Source organism: Camelus bactrianus, chromosome 8 (genome assembly GCF_048773025.1).
Source record: "Camelus bactrianus isolate YW-2024 breed Bactrian camel chromosome 8, ASM4877302v1, whole genome shotgun sequence".
NCBI lineage: Eukaryota > Metazoa > Chordata > Mammalia > Artiodactyla > Camelidae > Camelus > Camelus bactrianus.
Genome location: NC_133546.1, coordinates 35,989,226 through 36,009,200, shown reverse-complemented (window position 1 = coordinate 36,009,200; position 19,975 = coordinate 35,989,226). Strand labels below are relative to the sequence as shown.

The 19,975-nt window shown below is 38.7% G+C and overlaps 1 protein-coding gene across 1 annotated transcript; it reads left to right on the top strand.

Moving 5' to 3' along the window:
* Positions 1 to 6,713: 6,713 nt before the first annotated feature.
* GJA1 (gap junction protein alpha 1) lies at positions 6,714 to 19,719 on the top strand. The gene is made up of 2 exons (XM_010965490.3): positions 6,714 to 6,914; positions 16,805 to 19,719. Exon 2 carries the CDS (start codon positions 16,821 to 16,823, stop codon positions 17,967 to 17,969), a length of 1,149 nt encoding a protein of 382 aa, XP_010963792.2. The 5' UTR covers positions 6,714 to 6,914; positions 16,805 to 16,820; the 3' UTR covers positions 17,970 to 19,719.
* Positions 19,720 to 19,975: the final 256 nt, after the last annotated feature.

The window sequence follows — 19,975 nt, the reverse complement described above, 5'->3', positions numbered from 1 at the left end:
TCCTTTCAACTCATGGCTTTTGCTTCTATCTCTTAATACCAGGAATCCAGGAGCTAATTCCATTTTCCAGTGTACTAAATTGCACTGTATAAGCAGTACATAGTTTCCCTGTTTTGTAGGATGTCTGTAATTTACTTTTAAAAACTTCAGCAAAGATGCAGTACCATAAATGTGTGTGTTGATTGTTTGCAGTTACATGTAGAGTCTGAATACTTTCAATAATTCATGGTTTGAGGTGGATGGCAAACGTACATCAAAAAGGCCTCCTCAGAGAGGACTACAAGTCCTTCCATACTCATGTCTTTGAAACACACCAGATATTTGCTAATTAGCATTCTGCATGTCAGATATGGATTTTTACTGATGAAATTAGTGATTTATTAATTAGCATAATAAATGGTAGAAACAGACTCTCCTTGGTGAAGTGAGTGGTATTCAACTAATGTAGATTGGCTATAATTTAGAGACCTTACTTAGCATGAACAGAATTTAAGAAACTAGTTACTTGACCCCAAAATGGTTCTGTATCCAGTCACTGGTTGGGAGGATATCTGGTGGCTGAGACTTTCTATTACTAATGAGTGCTGTTTCTGGAATAATTGTCACTTCTGCTTTAAAAGAACTTTTCATGAAAGATGGTGGTTTCAGCAACTAAAAGGAACAGAGAGTTGGAACTTCATAAAGAATATAAAATAAGTTGTATGAAATGTTTAGGGCCTACTTCCTAATAAGTGTTTATTAAATAAGTACCTAAATGTGAAGCCAAACTTGCTCCAAGGCTTGCTTTATTTTAAGCCAGTACTAGTGTCAAGGGAGAGTAAATTTAACAAACCTTGATCTTTTGTGATGGCCACTAATACATGCCCCGAAGAAGTTAAGGTCAGTTGGATCAAATTTAGATCAGACCCCTTGATTTATTTCTCTTTATTCCCCTAAAAATTTACATCCTCAGCCTTTAAAACTTTCTTTGTAAGTCACAATGGTAAACTAATTTTTGTTAATTTTCCTTTTACCCTTTCCAAGAATATATTTTCATTTCCATTTTCCTCTTCTTAAAAATTCCAATGTCTTAATCCAAAGGTGGAACTTGATGGAAAATCTAGCCTCCATAGGGAGTGAGTAGGTCAGATGGTTTAGACATCCTTAATCTATACTTAATTGGGTGATAATATTCTGACTTTATTTTGGGCTGACCTTGGCATCTAGTGTTTTGTTATAGGGGACCACATGAATCTCCAAGAATTGAAAAAGTCACCTAAACCTTCCAAATATTTTAATTCTGCTACTAGAGCTCCAGAAAACTGGAATTCAATTGGGGTTTTTTTTTTAATTTTGTCATTCTTATTTTTAACACATATAAAATTTATAGTTACTATGATACATGACATCTTAGAGATAATTGTGTTGTTTCATGTTATCCTAAAAGAAAATTGTATTATATCTGGTGATGTCTATAAAGGAGATGTACTGTATAAAGCTGTACATAGGTACCTTTTCCTGTGCACCAAGCAGACTTAGACATACAACAGAAAGGCATTTTAACGACTTTGGTAAGTGGTGCTATAACCAAGCATATGAATATTTCATCTGGAAATTTTTATCTCAGCTGACTTCTGAAGTAATGCTAAGTCTTTTTCTTTGGCATCAGTTCAACAAGTATGTCTGTTCATACATTTATTATTATAAATATATGTTTGTTCATGTTCTGGATTGTTTGCAAACATTTGCACATAAAGAAGTCACCTGCACTTACGAAACGTTTTCTATCTTCCCCAAATTTCCACTGCATCTACTACAGTGGCAAACATAAAGTAATGGCAAGTGATTATGCTGATGAGATTACTGAATGATTTTAAATTAACTTTTATTTTATTTGGCCTAAAACATTGTTTATTTGTCCTAAAATATAATATTTTCCTGTTTATTAGATGTCATTCAGCTGACTTAAACTGTTAGAGCCAACAGCCAACTGTCAATTTGTACAAATGCCATACCGTCTTTCCTTATATAATCAAAACTAATGTATGTGTAAAATCAAGAGTTTCAGATCCAAAACGTCTAGCTTTACTTCTGGTCAGTTTTTTTAAGTGGGCCCACCATTAACAGGATGCTTAAAAATAGCAACCTCCTGTCAAATCATAGAGAAAAATAATAGGTTCTTAAAAAGAAAAAACTAGTTTTATTTTTCCTACCATTACTTGCTTACTTTTTCAGAATTCAGTTAAAGGAAACTCAAAGGCTGAAGCTGAATAAAGTTCAACCTGATGCTGTTTATGTTTTTGCTACATAACTAAAAAGTCCTCACTAGCATAGCTCCTGAGACATAAGTATTTGCTGAATGAATGTAAACATAAAAACTCATACGCTTAATAAAAAAGGTGAAAAAATTTTAAGTGAAAGTATTAAACAAATTATTTACCAGTAACTTCTGATGCTGATTTTCACTCTGTACAGAAGGTGGAGCCAAAGACATATTTATCTTTGGCTGGAATTCTTTCTGATTAAACAACACAAAACAAAAAAATTCTTCCCTTGACAAATACTTTTTTGTGTGTAGCCTCACAGTAAGAGTCACTGGGACACAGGTGTGGGCTACAGAATAAGTTCAGATTTTACCGGGATTGAGACAACCTCTCCTCCTTAAATCTCTCTTAAGGATGACAGAATGGTAAATAAATGGCAAACAAATTTCAGTTAAGTGAATACTCTGGAGTTCCGAAGTAAACTGTCAGACCCCAGAAATGTATCTATTGAAAAAGTATTCTAGCACAAGTCAGTATTATGTTGGGAAATCTACACTATCCAAAGGGAATATAGTTCACCAACAGTCACCTTAAGAGCACATACGCTGGCTGGTTTTAACAATTTGGGTAGAGTATTTCTGAATTTGTGTACTTCTGAGGTCCACATTAACTTTTTCTCCTTACAGTCCAAATAAATATTAGATAAAATGGAGAGTTGGTGACTGGGAAGAATTATTCCGATGTTAATGAAAGGAAACCCATAAGACAGTGCTATCTTCCTCCAAAACAAAATCATCCTAGACCCTCCCAGTCTTAGATAATCTTTTTATTCTTCTACAGCTGCCTTTGGAGTCCCCTAGAGGTAATGCAAACATCAACTCTGATCAACTTGTAGCCTGAGAGCCAGCTGATAACCTCATCTACTTTGAGAAGTTACCTTCGTTTAAACCCTAGCTTTCTAATGCCCATACTCTGCACTTCAAAACATTTCTTTTTCTTTATGGCCTGCATTCACTTTCATTTTAAAGGAATAACTGTCCTAATTTTTTTTTTGACAGTTAAGATTCCCCCAAGTACTTGATGATATTCGTTACAAATAAGCCCTCTTCCCTTTACCAGATTCTACCTTGCTTCTTTTTTCATTCTTTTCCTTTGCCTACATTAAGTGAGGAAATCCACTGACGTTTTGTGTGTGCTGTCTTTTTGGCACACCGCTTACATCCTATCTCTTAGTAATCTCATCTGTACCTGTGGTTTCAAATATCAATTTTATGAGTATAATCCCAAATCTTGTAATAATTTTAACCTGAACTCCACATCAGATAGCCTCACCTAGCTGTTTCAGTTCTTCATAGCAAAGTATTCCAAATTGAAATCATTAAATATTTTTCAGCAAATCAGTTCCTCCTCTGGACTTCCTTTTTTGTGTTAGTAACATTTTCCCAGTCCAAAACTCCAAAATTAGTTTCCACACTCCTCTCTCTTTTCCTCCCCATTCAGTCTGTCATCAAGTTCTGATAATTCTACTTTTTTGTCCTGTCTTACTCCTAGTACCATAGTTCAGGTTTTTGTAACTCACTCCTCTACCATTATAATATTCTCCTTACTAATCCTCAGTCTACAACCACCAGTTACTTATTAAGATTTATGCTGCTTATTGAAGTGGGAGTAGTCCAACAGAGTTTGTGTGAGGTAAGCACTCAAAATCCTTACAAGTCAATCCATTCATCTCTTAAAATTTCAGAAATTGCTATTTTGAAACAAAGGTAAAAATTAAAAAATGCAGTTGGTTTCCATATTAAGAAATACTTCTCACAGTTCTGAGAAATAGTCTACTCTTCACTGTGCCAGCAATATGTGTTTCTCAATACACAGAGCAACATGGATAAAACAGCCTAAGGCCTGGCTCATTTAGGAGGTGGCTCCTAAAGAAATTCTGCAGGTGACAGAACGCTCAGTGACTATCCCTCATCCCTCAGAAAGCAGTGTTCCTGAGCAGATTAGTCTGTATCCATCTCTTCTGCTTAGACAAGGTCTGGTAATCAGAGAAGATACAGTTCAGAAATGTCCATGTTTGTGTTAATGAAACGGCATTAGCATTTTTGAGACTACGAGAAAAGCACATTTAAAAAAATCTATCCCACAATTTTTGCAAAATATTCCCATGGAGATGAACTTCTAAGGTCAGTGGGATACTTTGTAAAGAATATATTATTGGTCAAAATATCACTCATCAGCACTGCTAGAGTGTGAAGTATAACAGGAGTTTCTGCTTCTGGACGTTGGGAGAAGCCTTGAGGTGTCCATGAGAGAGAACTGTGTCAGTGGTCCAACAGGGAAGCCGTTCACAGGAGCCCAGCTCTGCTCGAGCACTGTTACTCATAGGATCAAGTCTTGGTGCCACTATCCCAAAAGAAGAAATCACATAGAATGTCTTCATCTTTTATGAATGATTTTGTAAAAATCATTTTAGAAATAAGAGCATAGTACATTCCATACATTGAGAGAACTTACTATTTAATTTCTGGCTAATGCTGTGACTAATCCCTTTGGCTTAGAAAATGGTTCAAGTGATTTCCATAGGTAACTTAATTTAGTATAAAGAAGTTCTTTAGTTCTCTTTCCAATTGGTCACATAGTCAATAGGCTGAAAAGGAAAGGTACCAGAATACTTAGATAACAATGTCCTTTTACACACATAACAAAACATAATTGGAAATAAGCACAATTTTTCATTTAAAAAACCCTGTTATAGAATAGCCAATTGCAACTTTTCTTTCATGTTACCAGTTCTGAATTAGCATTTTAGGAAATTTTTAAATAAAATGGATGATTTTCAGTAATGTACTTCATAAATAATTTTACAAAAGTAAACCAAATAGCTGTGTAAGTTAAATGCTTTCATTCCTTTTTTTTTTAAAAGGAGGGAAAACAGATTTTCTTAAAATAAAAAGAATAAATCATATTTTCATGAATATGTTCTGAATCAAAAGAAGTAATTTTTAATTGGGATAAAACAATAGGTTCATTTGAAGGAAAGGACATTATAAAGACCAAAACAATATTTATGGATTGCTGAACTTGAAGACTTAAAAGTCGGGTTACAATTTCTATTTTGTTTTTCCCTTTTTTTTTAACATAAAGAAAAATGTACCCCTTAGAAATAGCATAGCCAGCAAATAAGAGAGCCATATTGTGTCTTAAAACTACATTTCAAAAGGTGTTTTATTAATCATTTCAATGAAATGAAATTTAGAGAAAGATATCTATCAGAAAATATTTGCCATCCTCCTTTTTTTCTTGATATTTGTATTAGTGAGAAAAGAGTAAGGAATATTATGGCTGGATGAGTTTGCTTTGTTTCCAGAAAATAATGGCCAAGAGAGTTCCCTGCCCAACCTCAGAAGCATCACTGTAGCCAGTTTATGGGGAATTGTCCTCCCACAGACCTCTAGTCTGGCATCTGGAGAGCCCTCACAGGTTCTACCCACTCTTAAGACTGAGGCCACATGACTCAGGCTATTATAAACCCTAATACAGAGTGCTTAAGAGGGAGGCCCATGGAAGTGGTGGAAAAGCAAACAAAATTTTACACATAGCTCTGCTATCATCAGGCAAAAAACTTTCCAGGGGGTTTTAGAGAGAGGGTGATGGTCTCCAGGAAGGTTGACAGTTTGGGGACACACTTACTGCCAACTTAACATAGAAGTATTTCATTTAAAAAATATCCTGACATTTCACTACAAAAGAGATTTCATTTTTAGTGAGTTGGCATGAACAGGTCTGAGATAATATAAATTATGAGTTTCCCAGAGATCCAGTAGAGGTCAGATATCAAGATTCCAGTCAAAATGTATTATAACTAATACAGTTATAAATATAAATATTGTTTTTGCTAAACTGCAGGAAAGAATAAAGCTCAAAGCAGTCAAGGGGTTGGAGGGTGGTTTTTGGCATGGACATACCTATAAAATGTTCATTTCTGAAATTTCTCCCATCTCCACCATTTCATTTGTTAACTGTCCCTACTTAAATTAAGAGGAAAGGAATTAGCTCATCAAGTAACTCACTCACACCCACCTTTAACTTCACACACCTTGGCCAATATGAAACAAGTTTGCCCAGGCTATACTCTCTTCCATCACGTAGTATTATAAAATATACAACTTTTTATTATCCCTGGACTTTTGGTGAAAAAAGCACTAACTAAACCCGCAATTGTTATCTGTAAGGAGTAACTACAAGTGGTGGCATTCACGTCTCTAATGCTATGTCATTTCTCTCGTCAGCACATTTAAACTACAGCTTTATCGAGGACCTGGCTACTCCTCCTGGCCTCTTCCCCGCATCCGTCCACGTTCGCCGGCCTCCTCTCCACTCTCCCGCCCGCCTTTCCTCGTCCCCTCCCCTTCCTCCTAGCCCCTCCTCCTTGTTGAGTCAGTGGCTTGAAACTTTTAAAAGCTCTGTGCTCCAAGTAAGAAAAAAGCTTTTACGAGGTATCAGCACTTTTCTTTCATTAGGGGGAAGGAGTGAGGAAAGTACCCAACAGCAGCAGACTTTTAAACTTTAAATAGACAGGTCTGAGTGCCTGAACTTGCTTTTTCATTTTACTTCATCCTCTAAGGAGTTCAATAACTTGGCGTGCCTACTTCACTTCTTTTAAGAGAAAGAGTAAGTTTTAAGAACTTTACCTATTCGTTTCTTATTCTACAAGTAAAACTTTTCTAAAATTTTTAAATGTGTTAGAGTTAGCTTTGATGTGCTACTGTAAATGGAATGATGAAAGTGTTTATAGTTTTAAAGTTGAAATTGAACGTACGGTATTTATTTTTTGACTGTTAGAAAGTTTTCTTTTAATAACGCAACAGGTAAATAAGATTCAGACTCTTCTGATTAGAATAAAGAACTAATTTACTGGATATTTAGTTCTTCATTTTGCAGTATAACTTTGCTTTTTGGGGTAATCAGTAATAATCTTAAGTGCTTTGTAACTTTTTTTGGGTTGGGGGGGTAGGGGCCTAGGCTGGGAGTTTGACTGACAACAGCACAGAAATCAAAGTGCAGATTTGCCTAGTGTGCTTGCTATAGAATTCTACGCTTTGTGCTTTTTCATATGGAAATCTTGATTGATGTTTTATATCCTTGCAAAGCAAACTTAACAAAGTGCTTTGTTGAGACCTTGCGGTTGCTTGGCTTCCACGTGGTCCTTTCCTAGAATTTTCCCCAGTATACAAAAAGGTATAAAAATCAGAGTTGTAATATTGAGGTTCTTAAAGCAACAGTAAAGAATTACTTTGTGTTAGTAATCGCTCTGAAAAGATCTGAGACCCTCAAGAGAGCCACCTTTGAGTCGACCACGTTGGCAATTCAGAAGGTGAAATCCCTTGAATGGGTGGTGGTTACTTTCAAAGCATTGAGAGGGAGGACAGACGTTTAGAAAAGAGTGTATGCCAGGGTGCATTTCCAAAACGCTCTCCTAAGACGGGGCTCCTAGAAAGAATATGAAACGAAGTCTCTGAAAACAGCGCCTTAGAGCTAACACGTCCCTCCTCCCCCCACCCCCCGCCGCCACCTTCCGCTTGTCTGAACCTGTAACAGAGTTTAGAGCTCTGGGGCAACTTTTTTGAGTTTGAGCCACTAGGGTGCTGCCAGTAGGCAAGGATAACGCTGATTTGTTATATGAAAGGGTTCAATTTCTTACATGCTCTTATGGGTAACACACATTCTGTTAGCCTGAAATGCAACCGTGCACTTTCTTACCCGATAAGGAAGGTTTTTTTTTGTCTGTTCTAACTCCACAGACTAAGTAGTTTAAATTCTTGGTGTGATCCTGCAGTTTGAAGGAGAGTGCTGAAAAGCAAATAAAAATGAAAGCTTTGTGGAAGGAGGATGGGGGCCTGGGACCCGGGGGGCGCGGGGCACCTCCTGCCGTCTTAGCATCCGCCCGGCTCGCCCGGGCTCCTACGCTGCCCAAATCTCCCGGTTTTGTAAAGGTTTGTTGAGATGTTTCCCCCAAATCCTTACAAGTCAAACCGAGCGCAGGTCCGAGTCCCGCCACTGGAAAGGAACCGGAGGGGGAGAGCGGCGCCGGGGAGGGGGGCTGCGTGCCAAAGGGTAAAAGAAGAGCAAATGTTAATTGAATTAAATGTGTCAATCTAATTTCCTTTCCCTCTCCTCCCTAACCGCAGTGCCCCCCCCCCCACCCCCAACTTGTTGAATCCTACTGTGTAAGTCTTGATAAGGAAACCTTCGTACCTTGGGAATTACTGTGACTAACTGGCACTTGTAACTCTTCTGAAAGTTCTCGAAACGTCCCAGGAATGTAGGGGTGGGGAAGGGGGCGCGGAGGAAGCCCCGTAATGAAATGAATAAAGAGCTAATGACTAATGAGACATGCATCCAAAGCCAAATCAGTACTGAATTCAGAAACTCAATCATCTAGTGCCTAGCAGCGGATCACCCACGCCATTCTAATGTTCACGGAGCATCTCTGATAAACCTTATCAAAAGCTCTCCTGGACCAACGTCGTCCACATCCTGGGGCGTGCCTGTGTTTCTCTCCAGGAGTACAAAGTGGGGGTGGGAAGAGGAGAAGTATAAACTGTTGGAAAAACAGACATGGCTTTACTGAAAGTGGGTTTCTTTTGCTTCTCAAACGAGTTAGTAGAGAAAATGCTTAATCTCACCCTCTGAAAATTGGGCACACTTGAACTCTGTCTTAAGTGCCTCAGGCAATTTGAAGAATAGATTGTGAAAAAAATTTTTGGAAGCCTAACTTTTAGTTTTGTACATAGCTTGCTGAAATTCTGTAACAGTACAGAGATCTCACTAAATTAACCACGTCACCAAGAATGAAATAAGCCAGTTAGGTAGAAAATACTTTGGAGGAAAAGTAATTAATTCTTCTAAGTAGGCCAAACTGGCCAGAAATTCTACCAGTGGCAGGAATGCATTCTGTCCTTAGCAGTGTGTATGTGGTGCCCTGTAGTTCCCAGAGCCAGGGTGTAGTTGTCACCTGTCTTTCACCTGGAAAATGCAGTGATAGTGCTTTGATCCTACTCTCTTCACGGTTTAAACACATTCCACATTTTTCTACTACCTTTTATAGTTTATCACCACAGCTGCCAGGTCCACTCAATTCCTCACCCTTTACAGAGTAATTCCCACATTGCTGACCCTCCCTGGGAAACACACTTCCAAGCAAGCATCTAAAAGGGCGTGTTTTCAGATATTGAGAGTTGTTTTGTTACTTAGATGTTTTCCATTCCTGCATAGAGAAGGATGAAAAACTCAGGATACAGCGCATTCCTTCCTTTCTCTGACAATACCCAGAGGTGTAGCTTAGTATGAGCCTCAGAGCCTCTCTCTCTGTACACCCGGGGGAAGGGAATGATAGGAAAGTCACCAGTGATTAATACCTTCTACTCCACCCTTCCTGCTCTGACTTCCCTTCAGCATTCTCAGTTGTTTGAATAGATTGTTGAAGTGTATTCTCAAACATTAGTGCAGCTTTGAGGAGAAAAGTTCTTATCTAGTGTTTACCATTGATGTCAATACTCAATATAGATAAGTGAAGTTAAAAAAATCCCCCGAGTTTCTCCATAGGAGCCCCCCCCACCCCCGACCCCATGCCTTGGGATAACTACACGTATTCTCCACTTTGGCTGTCTGGATTCACCATTTGGCTATGTATGTATATACACACTGTGTTTTGCCAAATTAAAGCATAAACCATGGTGAGCCATTTATTTATATATACATATACATACAGTACATACATATATATATTTCCTCAAAAATTTCTTAATATTTTCTATAAACTTCATGTCCAGATTTTCCTAGCTTTCTAAATAATTTCTTAAAAATGTGTTTTACTGGATGTTTAAAATTCACAGTAATAGAGGAAAAGGAGTGATTTTTAGCAATTTCTGTGAAGCAGATACATTCCATAGGATATGTTTTTTTTCATGATTTGGAGGAGATGCCTCCAAAGAGAAACACAGAGACAAGCAGACCCTTTCATGGTCTTGTCTCCCTATTAATTGATAAAAGGTAAATTCCTCCTTCTCATAGATCTCTATGAGGTTGCTAAAAGAGCACTATTGTACTCATTACAAGAACATCTTGAAAACTTAGTATTAGGAAATTGTTAGTCATTTCTTACTTGCTGTTTTGCTAAAGAAAGGATGCCAAAATTAAAAAATAAGTGGGCTATATATCTAAAGACCATTTAAAGAGCAATAGCTAGACTTTACTGAGCTTTTACTAAGAGCTTGCATGCATGAGTTACTCAGTACTCACTAAGGAAAATAGACTAGTCTTAATACACTTGTGAGGGCTCTGAAGATGGGTTTATGTCAACAACATCACTGGGCCGTTCACTAAAAAGTCAACTCGGAGGTGAGATTTGGGGGAAGCACCAATAACTGATAGGAATAACATTTTTCAAGTCCATCACCACAATCAAAGAACTCGGCTTTTAGCCTGCAGCTCTGATGTAGGCTCTTTCCTCGAGCACCCCTAAAGTGACCATGAGAAACTTCTGTTAGTAGCAGAGTTGAGTGGCAGCTGTTCAACCAAGGAGGGGATTGTGTGTTTGGTAGGTGTCATCTTCTCTTTGGATGGAGTCCCTCACTCCTCAACTCCCATCTTATCTCATTGTTCTGTGGAGGCTGATGTAGGTTGACTATGTGATGAAAAAGGGTGAGAGTCTGAGGAGAGAAAGGCTTGTTAGTGTGTTTCCCCCCTCTGCAAAATCAATGCCACCCATCAAATACCTGCTGAAATGTAGCAGTATCATTCTTTAAGGGGAATCTAAGGCTAATCAGGGAGCCACGAGGCAGAATTTTAAACAGAATAAAATGTTTACATGGAATAGGTTTGATACACCACAGAGTTAGGCTGACTACCCAGGTACACGGAAGCAGTCTTCTAATGAACAGGAAATATACATTTTCCATGGTACCTCATTCAAACCACTTAACTGCCTACATATACTCAAACTACACAAAGATTATATTAACCAAGATTGATATCAGTTATTGCTTTTCACCTTCAGAGCCCCAGTCTTACCCCCAAGATTTATCATTCTTGAAATAAACACAAGTTTTCACAGACTATTTCTTCCATTGCAAGACACCATGGTGTTATTTACTCTCAGCGACAAGTGAACTGTGTAGTACAGTCAGAATTAGAATACTGCAGAATTGGAACAGGACAACACAAGGATTTTGTTGTTGTTGTTTTAAAATATTAACCCATAAAACAGCACAATAGTGAAACTGAGTACACATCTTATGATACCTGATGCTGCTCTGCAAGAACCCCAATCCCTACAACCTTGTCTAGTAAATTCAAGAATTTGTTAAGGAGACTTTTCTTAATTCAATCATATTGCCTGCTCAGGAATCATTTAAAGCATGCTGTTCCCTTCTTGAGCAGTTATCACTTAAAAATTTAATAGTCTGTATAATGAGATGCTGACTGTGTAGAGAGAGAAGGATAATTTTTTTTTTTTTTTTTTTTTTTTACTGTGAAAATCCCTTTTCAATTAATTTGAAACTTCGGAAGTTTGGGGTATAACTACAATTAAGAGAATCCCAAGGAGAGAGTAAACAAAACTGGTGAGACCTGGGGCCTTTTCTGATTTAATTCATTCAGTAGATAGTTATTCAATGTCTCCTTTAAGCATTGGGGATAAAACAGTGGACGAAAGAAACCCCCTCATGGAGCTTGCAGTCTAGTTGAGGAAAGCAGATAGTGATAAATGTTCGTCACGGAAGCAGACAAGTCATAAACAGGTAAATATATGTCAAGTAGAACTAAGGGCCATTAAAAAACAAACAGGGCAAGGGGAATAGCAAGTGTCAGGTCTGGAATGCTGCTGGCTGATGAGGTGAGACCAGAGCGAGCCCCTGGAGGGAACAGAGCTGATCACGGCAGATCAGAGTTTTAGTTTTTTCCAGATTGACTGTTGGAGGAGAGTAGATTGGCACGCAGGGTAACTAGGCTCTTAACGTAAAACCTGATAAGAGGTGATGACGGCTGAGACTGGGCCGAGAGCAGGGGTGACGGTGAGACTCGCAGTCTGTTTTGGGGGGAAGATGGAACCTAGAGCATTTGCTGTTGGACTGAGTGCAGGTTGTGTTCATTATGAGTGGGGATGAAAATGACCAAAAGAGCACCTGGCTGTTGTAACTGTAGAGGAATGGCCACAACGGGGCCCGCTCGAAGACATTTACTGCAAGGGAGAGGGGTTCTTATACAAATTAAAGAAAAACATTAGGAGGATTTACAGTTCAGTTTTGGAGCTTACAGTTTTTTGGCTTTAGGATATTAGAAACACACACATGGCACTTCCCTTCCCCACCCCTCAAAAAAATCCATTAAATAATTTTATCACAAAACAATCCTACTTACCTTTATTTTATTTTAATTCCCCACTTTCAACTCATTACAGCGTCTCTTCTTGGAAGAATCTTTCAAATGGGAAGTAAAATATTCTGTAATTCATCTAATTATTAGAACATTAATGACACCGTGACTTGACTGCAGCTTTGGCCTGGTGATCTGTCTGTAAGGCTCTGGAAAAGGGGCAGTCAGAAGTAATTTAAAATGGGAGGTTTCTTTTCATTTTGAATAAAAAGTATTGGAGTCCTTGTGCTCTTGGGGAGCAGCAAATGGAGGTGGAGGACAGAGTGCTGTGCAGTGGAGGGTGAGCTCAGTTCTCAGGTGCCCAGAGAGCCTCTGCCCCTCACACTGACACCTCCCCTCCCGTCGGCCTTTTTAGACACCCTGTCCCTTTCTGCTCTCCTGACTTGTCCCCACTTCTAAATCTTTTGAATGAGAGAGCACCAAAAATGTCAAGAAACCATTGTTTGCCTGTTGGCCTGAAGCCTTACTTTAGAATCACCTGGTTCATTTGTTTAAAAAAAAAAAAAAAGACAACAAAAAAGTGATTTCCCAGCCATCCCCACCCCATCGTATTCTTCCAAACTTGTGAGTGCCAGGAATGTATGTTTTTAACAAATGCTGCCAAGTGATTGTGATGCTATTCAGGAACCACTGCAAAGGGTCCAGAGGGTCCTTGGACAGGTCACACTTGGGGTGCCTGTGGTTTTTGGCCTCTAGTCTAGAGGGCTATGAAGAGCAGTGGAAAATGTGATCCAACAGAGGACACAAGAAGTACGGTCCAGCTGCTGTCAAGCATTTATTCCTAATAAGATCTTTGCACAACTCCTTAACATGGGCCTTAATCTACATACAAAGTTCTATGTTGGGAACCTAGAGGTGAGGGCATGAATATATAGGATATATTCTGAACTGCCATGATTTTCTCATGTATCACAAGAAATATACCTGCCTCATACTGGTGAGCATGAATGAGGTACATAGTTCGTAAATCAACGCGAGGGATCCTGTAAACATATAATTATGACCTCTCCTTATAAAAAGGCATTAACTTTTCAACTATGACTTAGAAAAATGAAAATATTAATGGGGGTGAGGGGGCAACCAGTTAATAGAACTTTTGGTTCACAACAAAGTGAATGGCAACCAAAAAGAGTAACTGTTTTTGTTACCTCTCCTTGAGAATCACAATCATTACAAGCCATCACATTAAGCATTATCTGATGGGATCTATGACAGTGCTAATGCCAGGTATCTACACGTTAAGGGATACCGAGTGTCCAATTGGGTTATTCATCTTATTCAGATGAAAGAGCCTAACTCATTAATGCAAATGACAGTTGGGTGGGTGCTTAAAAGACACGTTTGCAATTAAGTCACTGGTATATTAATAAAGAACTAATACCCAGAGAACTGCCCAGTGACCCAATTCACATACTGTGGCACTATAGGGTATTTCTGTGGAATCTCGGTATTACAAGAAAGTCAGTTTTTATTTTCTCATAGAATGTAAAGAAACTTAGTAATTAATTACCACAAGCATCTACATAATTATATTTTACTTTGATTAACATTGAAACACTGACCAAACTGACAACTTCTCTGTGTGCCTGAAACACGTTAAGTTTTTCTTAAGCTCAGTCATTTCATGCATGTGATGAGATGTGTGCAGTTTATCATTTTTTACTTGCTTGTTTTTGTTGTTCATCCACCCTCCCACCCCCCACAATTGGAGTATTGAGCAAAAGCAGATGACACTGGCAAAATATTATATTCTCTACGAACAGAATTAGGGCCAATTTACACATCATCACATAGAAAACTATCTACTGATATAACTCCAAAAATTCTGTTATGTTTGTTTGACCCTCATGGACTGTACTTCATTCCCAGTGTAGTATTTTCTGCTAAATTGTAGGTTTTTTTTTTTTTTTCATCTTTCACATTCTCTCACCATCAAACTATCCATCAAAGCTAAATTACTCCCTCTCACTTCAGGCTTCCCCTGGCTGTTTAACTCTTTGTCAACCCTACAAGCCCTTGTTTGACTGCTCTTTCCATAACATCAATTTCACTGTCTAATGTGTCACTTCACAATGTAAAATACCCTTTCCTAGAGGGGACACTCCCTTTTTTATGACCCCTGGGAGGTGTGATTTCCCTGCCCACCTGCCTCCCACTCTTACCCCTTGCAGTCTTTGGCCCTGTCTCTGGGCTGTGATCACAGATACCCACTGACTGCTAATTTTGATGGCTGGTGCAGTTTCAGTTCATAGAACAGCCATCTCTTCTTTGTTCCATCCAGGAAATCCCAGGCCAGGGTTCCAATTCATTTTTTTCTGGCCTCTGTAGCCAGGAGGTACAGGCATTAGACAGAAATGTAATACTGCTTGGAAGGGAAGAAAATTCTCCTGGATTTCATTTACTTCCTACTAGGAGAAGATGGCTCACAGTTCAACACCAGATGAAAAAGTTCTTTAAATTCAGACAATGAACTTATTTCTAAGGAGCCTATGTAATCCTACTTGTAGTTACACTGTTTAAAATTCATTACCAAGCTCCTGGGAAGTCTTTGCTTTGCTTGCTTTTAATTTACCAAATAATCTTTGACTACTTCATCCTGTTCTGAATCCTCCAATTACTCTCTGCTGAAAATTAGACTATATTCTCTCTGACCAACACATGTAATGTTAATGTTACTTATTTCTTCCTAGATTTCAGCCCCTGCTAAGATTGTATATTATCAAAATATGGAAACATTTCTAGCTTTAACCCAGATTTACTATAGTTTTAAGACCAACGTCATGCATTGGGAAGCCTTAGTCTTGGGACTGAAAAGTTTTTTCTGGCTCTACTGATAGCTGAATATTGCCTATACACTTATGACTTCAATTTTCATCAGTTAAATGGACTGTTGGCAATTAGAAGTATAAATTGAGCTAGATAAATAACTTTTGGGATTCTTGTCATCTCTACAGACTTGAGGCTATTTCTTATCCCCAATAATGGGGAAGTCCTAGGCTTAAGATATCTAGGTATCGATAGGGAGTTAAATGAGTGTGTAAACTGAGGGCCCACAGCCCAGTAAAGGAAATTGAAGGTGGGCAGCAATCAAAAGATAAAAGTTGATAACTCACAGAGAAAAAAATGTGACGAATGTGCATATGTCCATGAATAACTGAAAAATTGTGCTGAACACTGGAATTTGACACAACATTGTAAAATGATTATAAATCAATAAAAAATGTTAAAAAAATTAAAAAAAAAAGATAAAAGTTAATCATTTTTTGCTAGAGATAACCCCTTAAAGTGATGTTTGTATTTCTCAGGCTATAATTAGTATTGAAGCCAACTATACTCTTCCATGAAATGTGATGTGCCCTCAGCCTTTGTTTTTGAAAGTAGATTCCTGCATCTAGTTATACATTGTGTTAAAGTGGTGTGTTTCAGTACCATATTTTCCTCCAGGCAGAAGACAGACTTGTGAACCACATAAGTCACTGCTTAAGAAGAAACAGAAGTATAAATGACCACAATACAGAGTATGCATAAATTACACTTGAAATACCAAGGAGAACTATTTCAGGGTACAATTAGGAATAAAGTGTTACGTGTACTGGGATTGAGGTTTGAAAACAGGTTGCGTGCAGCGTGCCTGTGCATGGGTACGGGTGTTCTTACCTCGATTCTTAGGTACCCATGCTTTTTGAAGACCTCGCATCAGCATTTTGCTCAGGCGTGCAGGCAGACACAGGCCTACCAGGCAAGAGCTGTCCTCATTTGTCAGATGGCTAAAATAAGCAGAGGCACTTAGCACAGGCAGCTTCTCAAGTCACATGGCAAGGCAGTGGTTGAGCAAGTAATACATCTTCGCAAGGTTAAGATTGCAATTTATTTGGCATGTGGGCTCTGTTGTTTCTAAGATTTAGCATGTCTCAAGAAAATTTAAGACCTCTTTTCAGGGGAAAGTGGAAGAGTTTGCACTTGTGGTGTTTCTGTTTGTTTGTTTGTTTTGTTTTTTGATTTTTGAAGAGTGCTAGAAAGAGGTGAGACCTTTTTGCAATATTTTGACTGTTGGCTGAAGGAAACTATATGTCGAACTAATGATTTGTAGTTTGCGATCATTTAGTCATCTTTTTGTTTCTTTTCAGGCGGTGCCCAGACAACATGGGTGACTGGAGTGCCTTAGGCAAACTCCTTGACAAGGTTCAAGCCTATTCCACCGCTGGAGGGAAGGTGTGGCTGTCTGTCCTTTTCATTTTCAGAATCCTGCTTCTGGGGACAGCGGTTGAGTCAGCCTGGGGTGACGAGCAGTCGGCCTTTCGCTGTAACACTCAACAGCCTGGTTGTGAAAACGTCTGCTATGACAAATCCTTCCCAATCTCTCATGTGCGTTTCTGGGTCCTGCAGATCATATTTGTATCTGTTCCCACACTCTTGTACCTGGCGCATGTGTTCTACGTGATGCGAAAGGAAGAGAAACTGAACAAGAAGGAGGAGGAACTCAAAGTTGCCCAAACCGATGGTGCCAACGTGGACATGCACTTGAAGCAGATTGAAATCAAGAAGTTCAAGTATGGCATTGAAGAGCACGGCAAGGTGAAAATGCGGGGGGGCTTGCTGCGAACCTACATCATCAGCATCCTCTTCAAGTCTGTCTTCGAGGTGGCCTTCCTGCTGATCCAGTGGTACATCTATGGATTCAGCCTGAGTGCTGTTTACACTTGCAAAAGAGATCCCTGCCCGCATCAGGTGGACTGCTTCCTCTCCCGTCCCACGGAGAAAACCATCTTCATCATCTTCATGCTGGTGGTGTCCTTGGTGTCTCTTGCCTTGAACATCATCGAACTCTTCTATGTCTTCTTCAAGGGTGTTAAGGATCGTGTCAAGGGAAAGAGCGATCCTTACCATGCTACCACTGGCCCACTGAGCCCCTCCAAAGACTGTGGATCTCCAAAATATGCTTATTTCAATGGCTGCTCCTCACCAACAGCTCCCCTCTCACCCATGTCCCCTCCTGGGTACAAGCTGGTTACCGGAGACAGAAACAATTCTTCCTGCCGCAATTACAACAAACAAGCGAGTGAGCAAAACTGGGCTAATTACAGTGCTGAACAAAATCGAATGGGGCAGGCAGGAAGCACCATCTCCAACTCCCATGCACAGCCTTTTGATTTCCCTGATGACAACCAGAACGCCAAAAAACTCGATACTGGCCACGAACTACAGCCTCTAGCCATTGTGGACCAGCGACCTTCCAGCAGAGCCAGCAGTCGCGCCAGCAGCCGACCTCGGCCTGATGACCTGGAGATCTAGATCCAGGCTTGAGAGCATCAAGATTCCACTCAATGTGGAGAAGAAAAAGGTGCTATAGAAAGTGCACCTTAGGTGTTTGCTTAGTTCCAGTGGAGGTGGTACTCAACAGCCTTGTCACGAGGCTTAGAAAACAAATACATTAGAATACCTGGTTCCTTGGGGGTGTTAGGGATAGGAAGGTGGGTGGAGAGGGGGGAGCTGAGGGAGGTACATGTTGGTATTTAATGTAGTTGATTCAGAGAACCTAAGTTCTAAATAAAAGATGCATTAGGCTATCCATAGGTGAGGGCTTTTCCCCACATACCCCCCTAAGAATAGTTCTGTGTATGTGAAAGAGTGGGTGATGTTTTTGGCTAGATACTTTTTTGTTTTACCAAGAAACTGAAATAACTTTGGCCAGGAGAAGGTAATTCCTGAACATCTTATTTCTCTTTTTCAAGAAAAAGACAGAGGATTGTCCTTATGTCCCTGCAAGAACATTCCATTGTTAAAATTTGCACTTTGAAGGTAAGCTTTTTCAGCCTGACCCTCCAGGTGTCAATGGACTCGTGTGCTACTATACTTTTTATTCTTGGTATCAGTTTAAAAGTTCAGACAAGGCCCACAGAAGACTTTCCATGCATTTGCACATCTCAGCCATTCACATTTACATTCTTTTTTACATCCACTTGCAGATATTATTACCATCACCTTGCATCATTCCTCAACTACTATTCACATTCATTTAGTGATTTCCCTAAACCTTTTAAAACAGTTGGGATGTCACTTAACATTTTGTGAGTTAGAGTCAGGGAAGAAAGCCATGCTCAATATTTAACAATCACTTGTATGTGTATGTGTGTGGAAGAGTGTGTTTTATTTGTCATGTATTGGTACAAACAGATGCAGTATATATTCACAAACACAGATTTGAAAATAATGCACACATGGTGTTCAAATTTGAACCTTCCTCATGGATTTTGTGGTGTGGGCCAATATGGTGTTTACATTATAGAATTCCTGCTGTGCAAGTAAAGCACATTTTTTTTTCCCTAAAATATTTTTTCCCCAGGTATCCTATCATGGATACTGGGTTTATTAATTATGATTCTCTTTTTTTTCCTTTTTTCTTTTTTCTTTTTTTTTTTTTTTAGAATATAGCAGTAATGCTATTGCAGAAATGAATGATTTTTCTTTTTCTGAAATATAATCATTGATGCTTGAATGATAGAATTTTAGTACTGTAAACAGGCTTTAGTAATTAATGTGAGAGACTTAGAAGAAATGCTTAGAGTGGGCTATTAAGTGTGCCTAAATGAATTTTACAGTAACTGGTATTCTTGGTTTTGTTCAACTTAATATACATTAATTCAGAACTTGTATTTGAAGTTTGACAGTCTTTTGGAGTAACCAGCAACTTTGATATTTGCACTAAGATTTTATATGGAATGCAAGAGAGGTTGAAAGAGATTTCAGTAGTACACATGTAACTAATTTATTTGAAATATATCCGAAGGAAATCTACCAGTTTCTTCAGATGCCTTTTTAGAACTCATCACAGATGATTAGTGAAAATGCAGAGTGTCATACTTTTCTTCTTGCATGTCAACAACATAAACGATTTTGTACAGTGAGAAATACTAATTTGTTTGACATTCCATGTTAAACTACTGTCATGTTCAGCTTCATTGCATGTAATGCAGACCTAGGCCATCAGATCATGTGTTCTGAAGAGTGTTCTTTATTCAATAAAGTTTTAATTTAGTATAAAGATAGCCTCCATAACCGTGTGATTTTTAAAACTTTTGTTGCATCAACTTTTATTGCATCTATTCACGATGATCAAAGACATTTCTGTTGGTTGGGGATTTGGGCAGAGAAGATTCACAAGGCTCCAGAATCTTTAAAAGGACAGTATTTATTATTAGCTCAGTTCCGTGCAACATTGACCAACATTTTTGGATATTTATTCAATGGAGAAGATACAGTATAAAAATGTTAAAGTTGGAAATTAAGATTAATGAGAT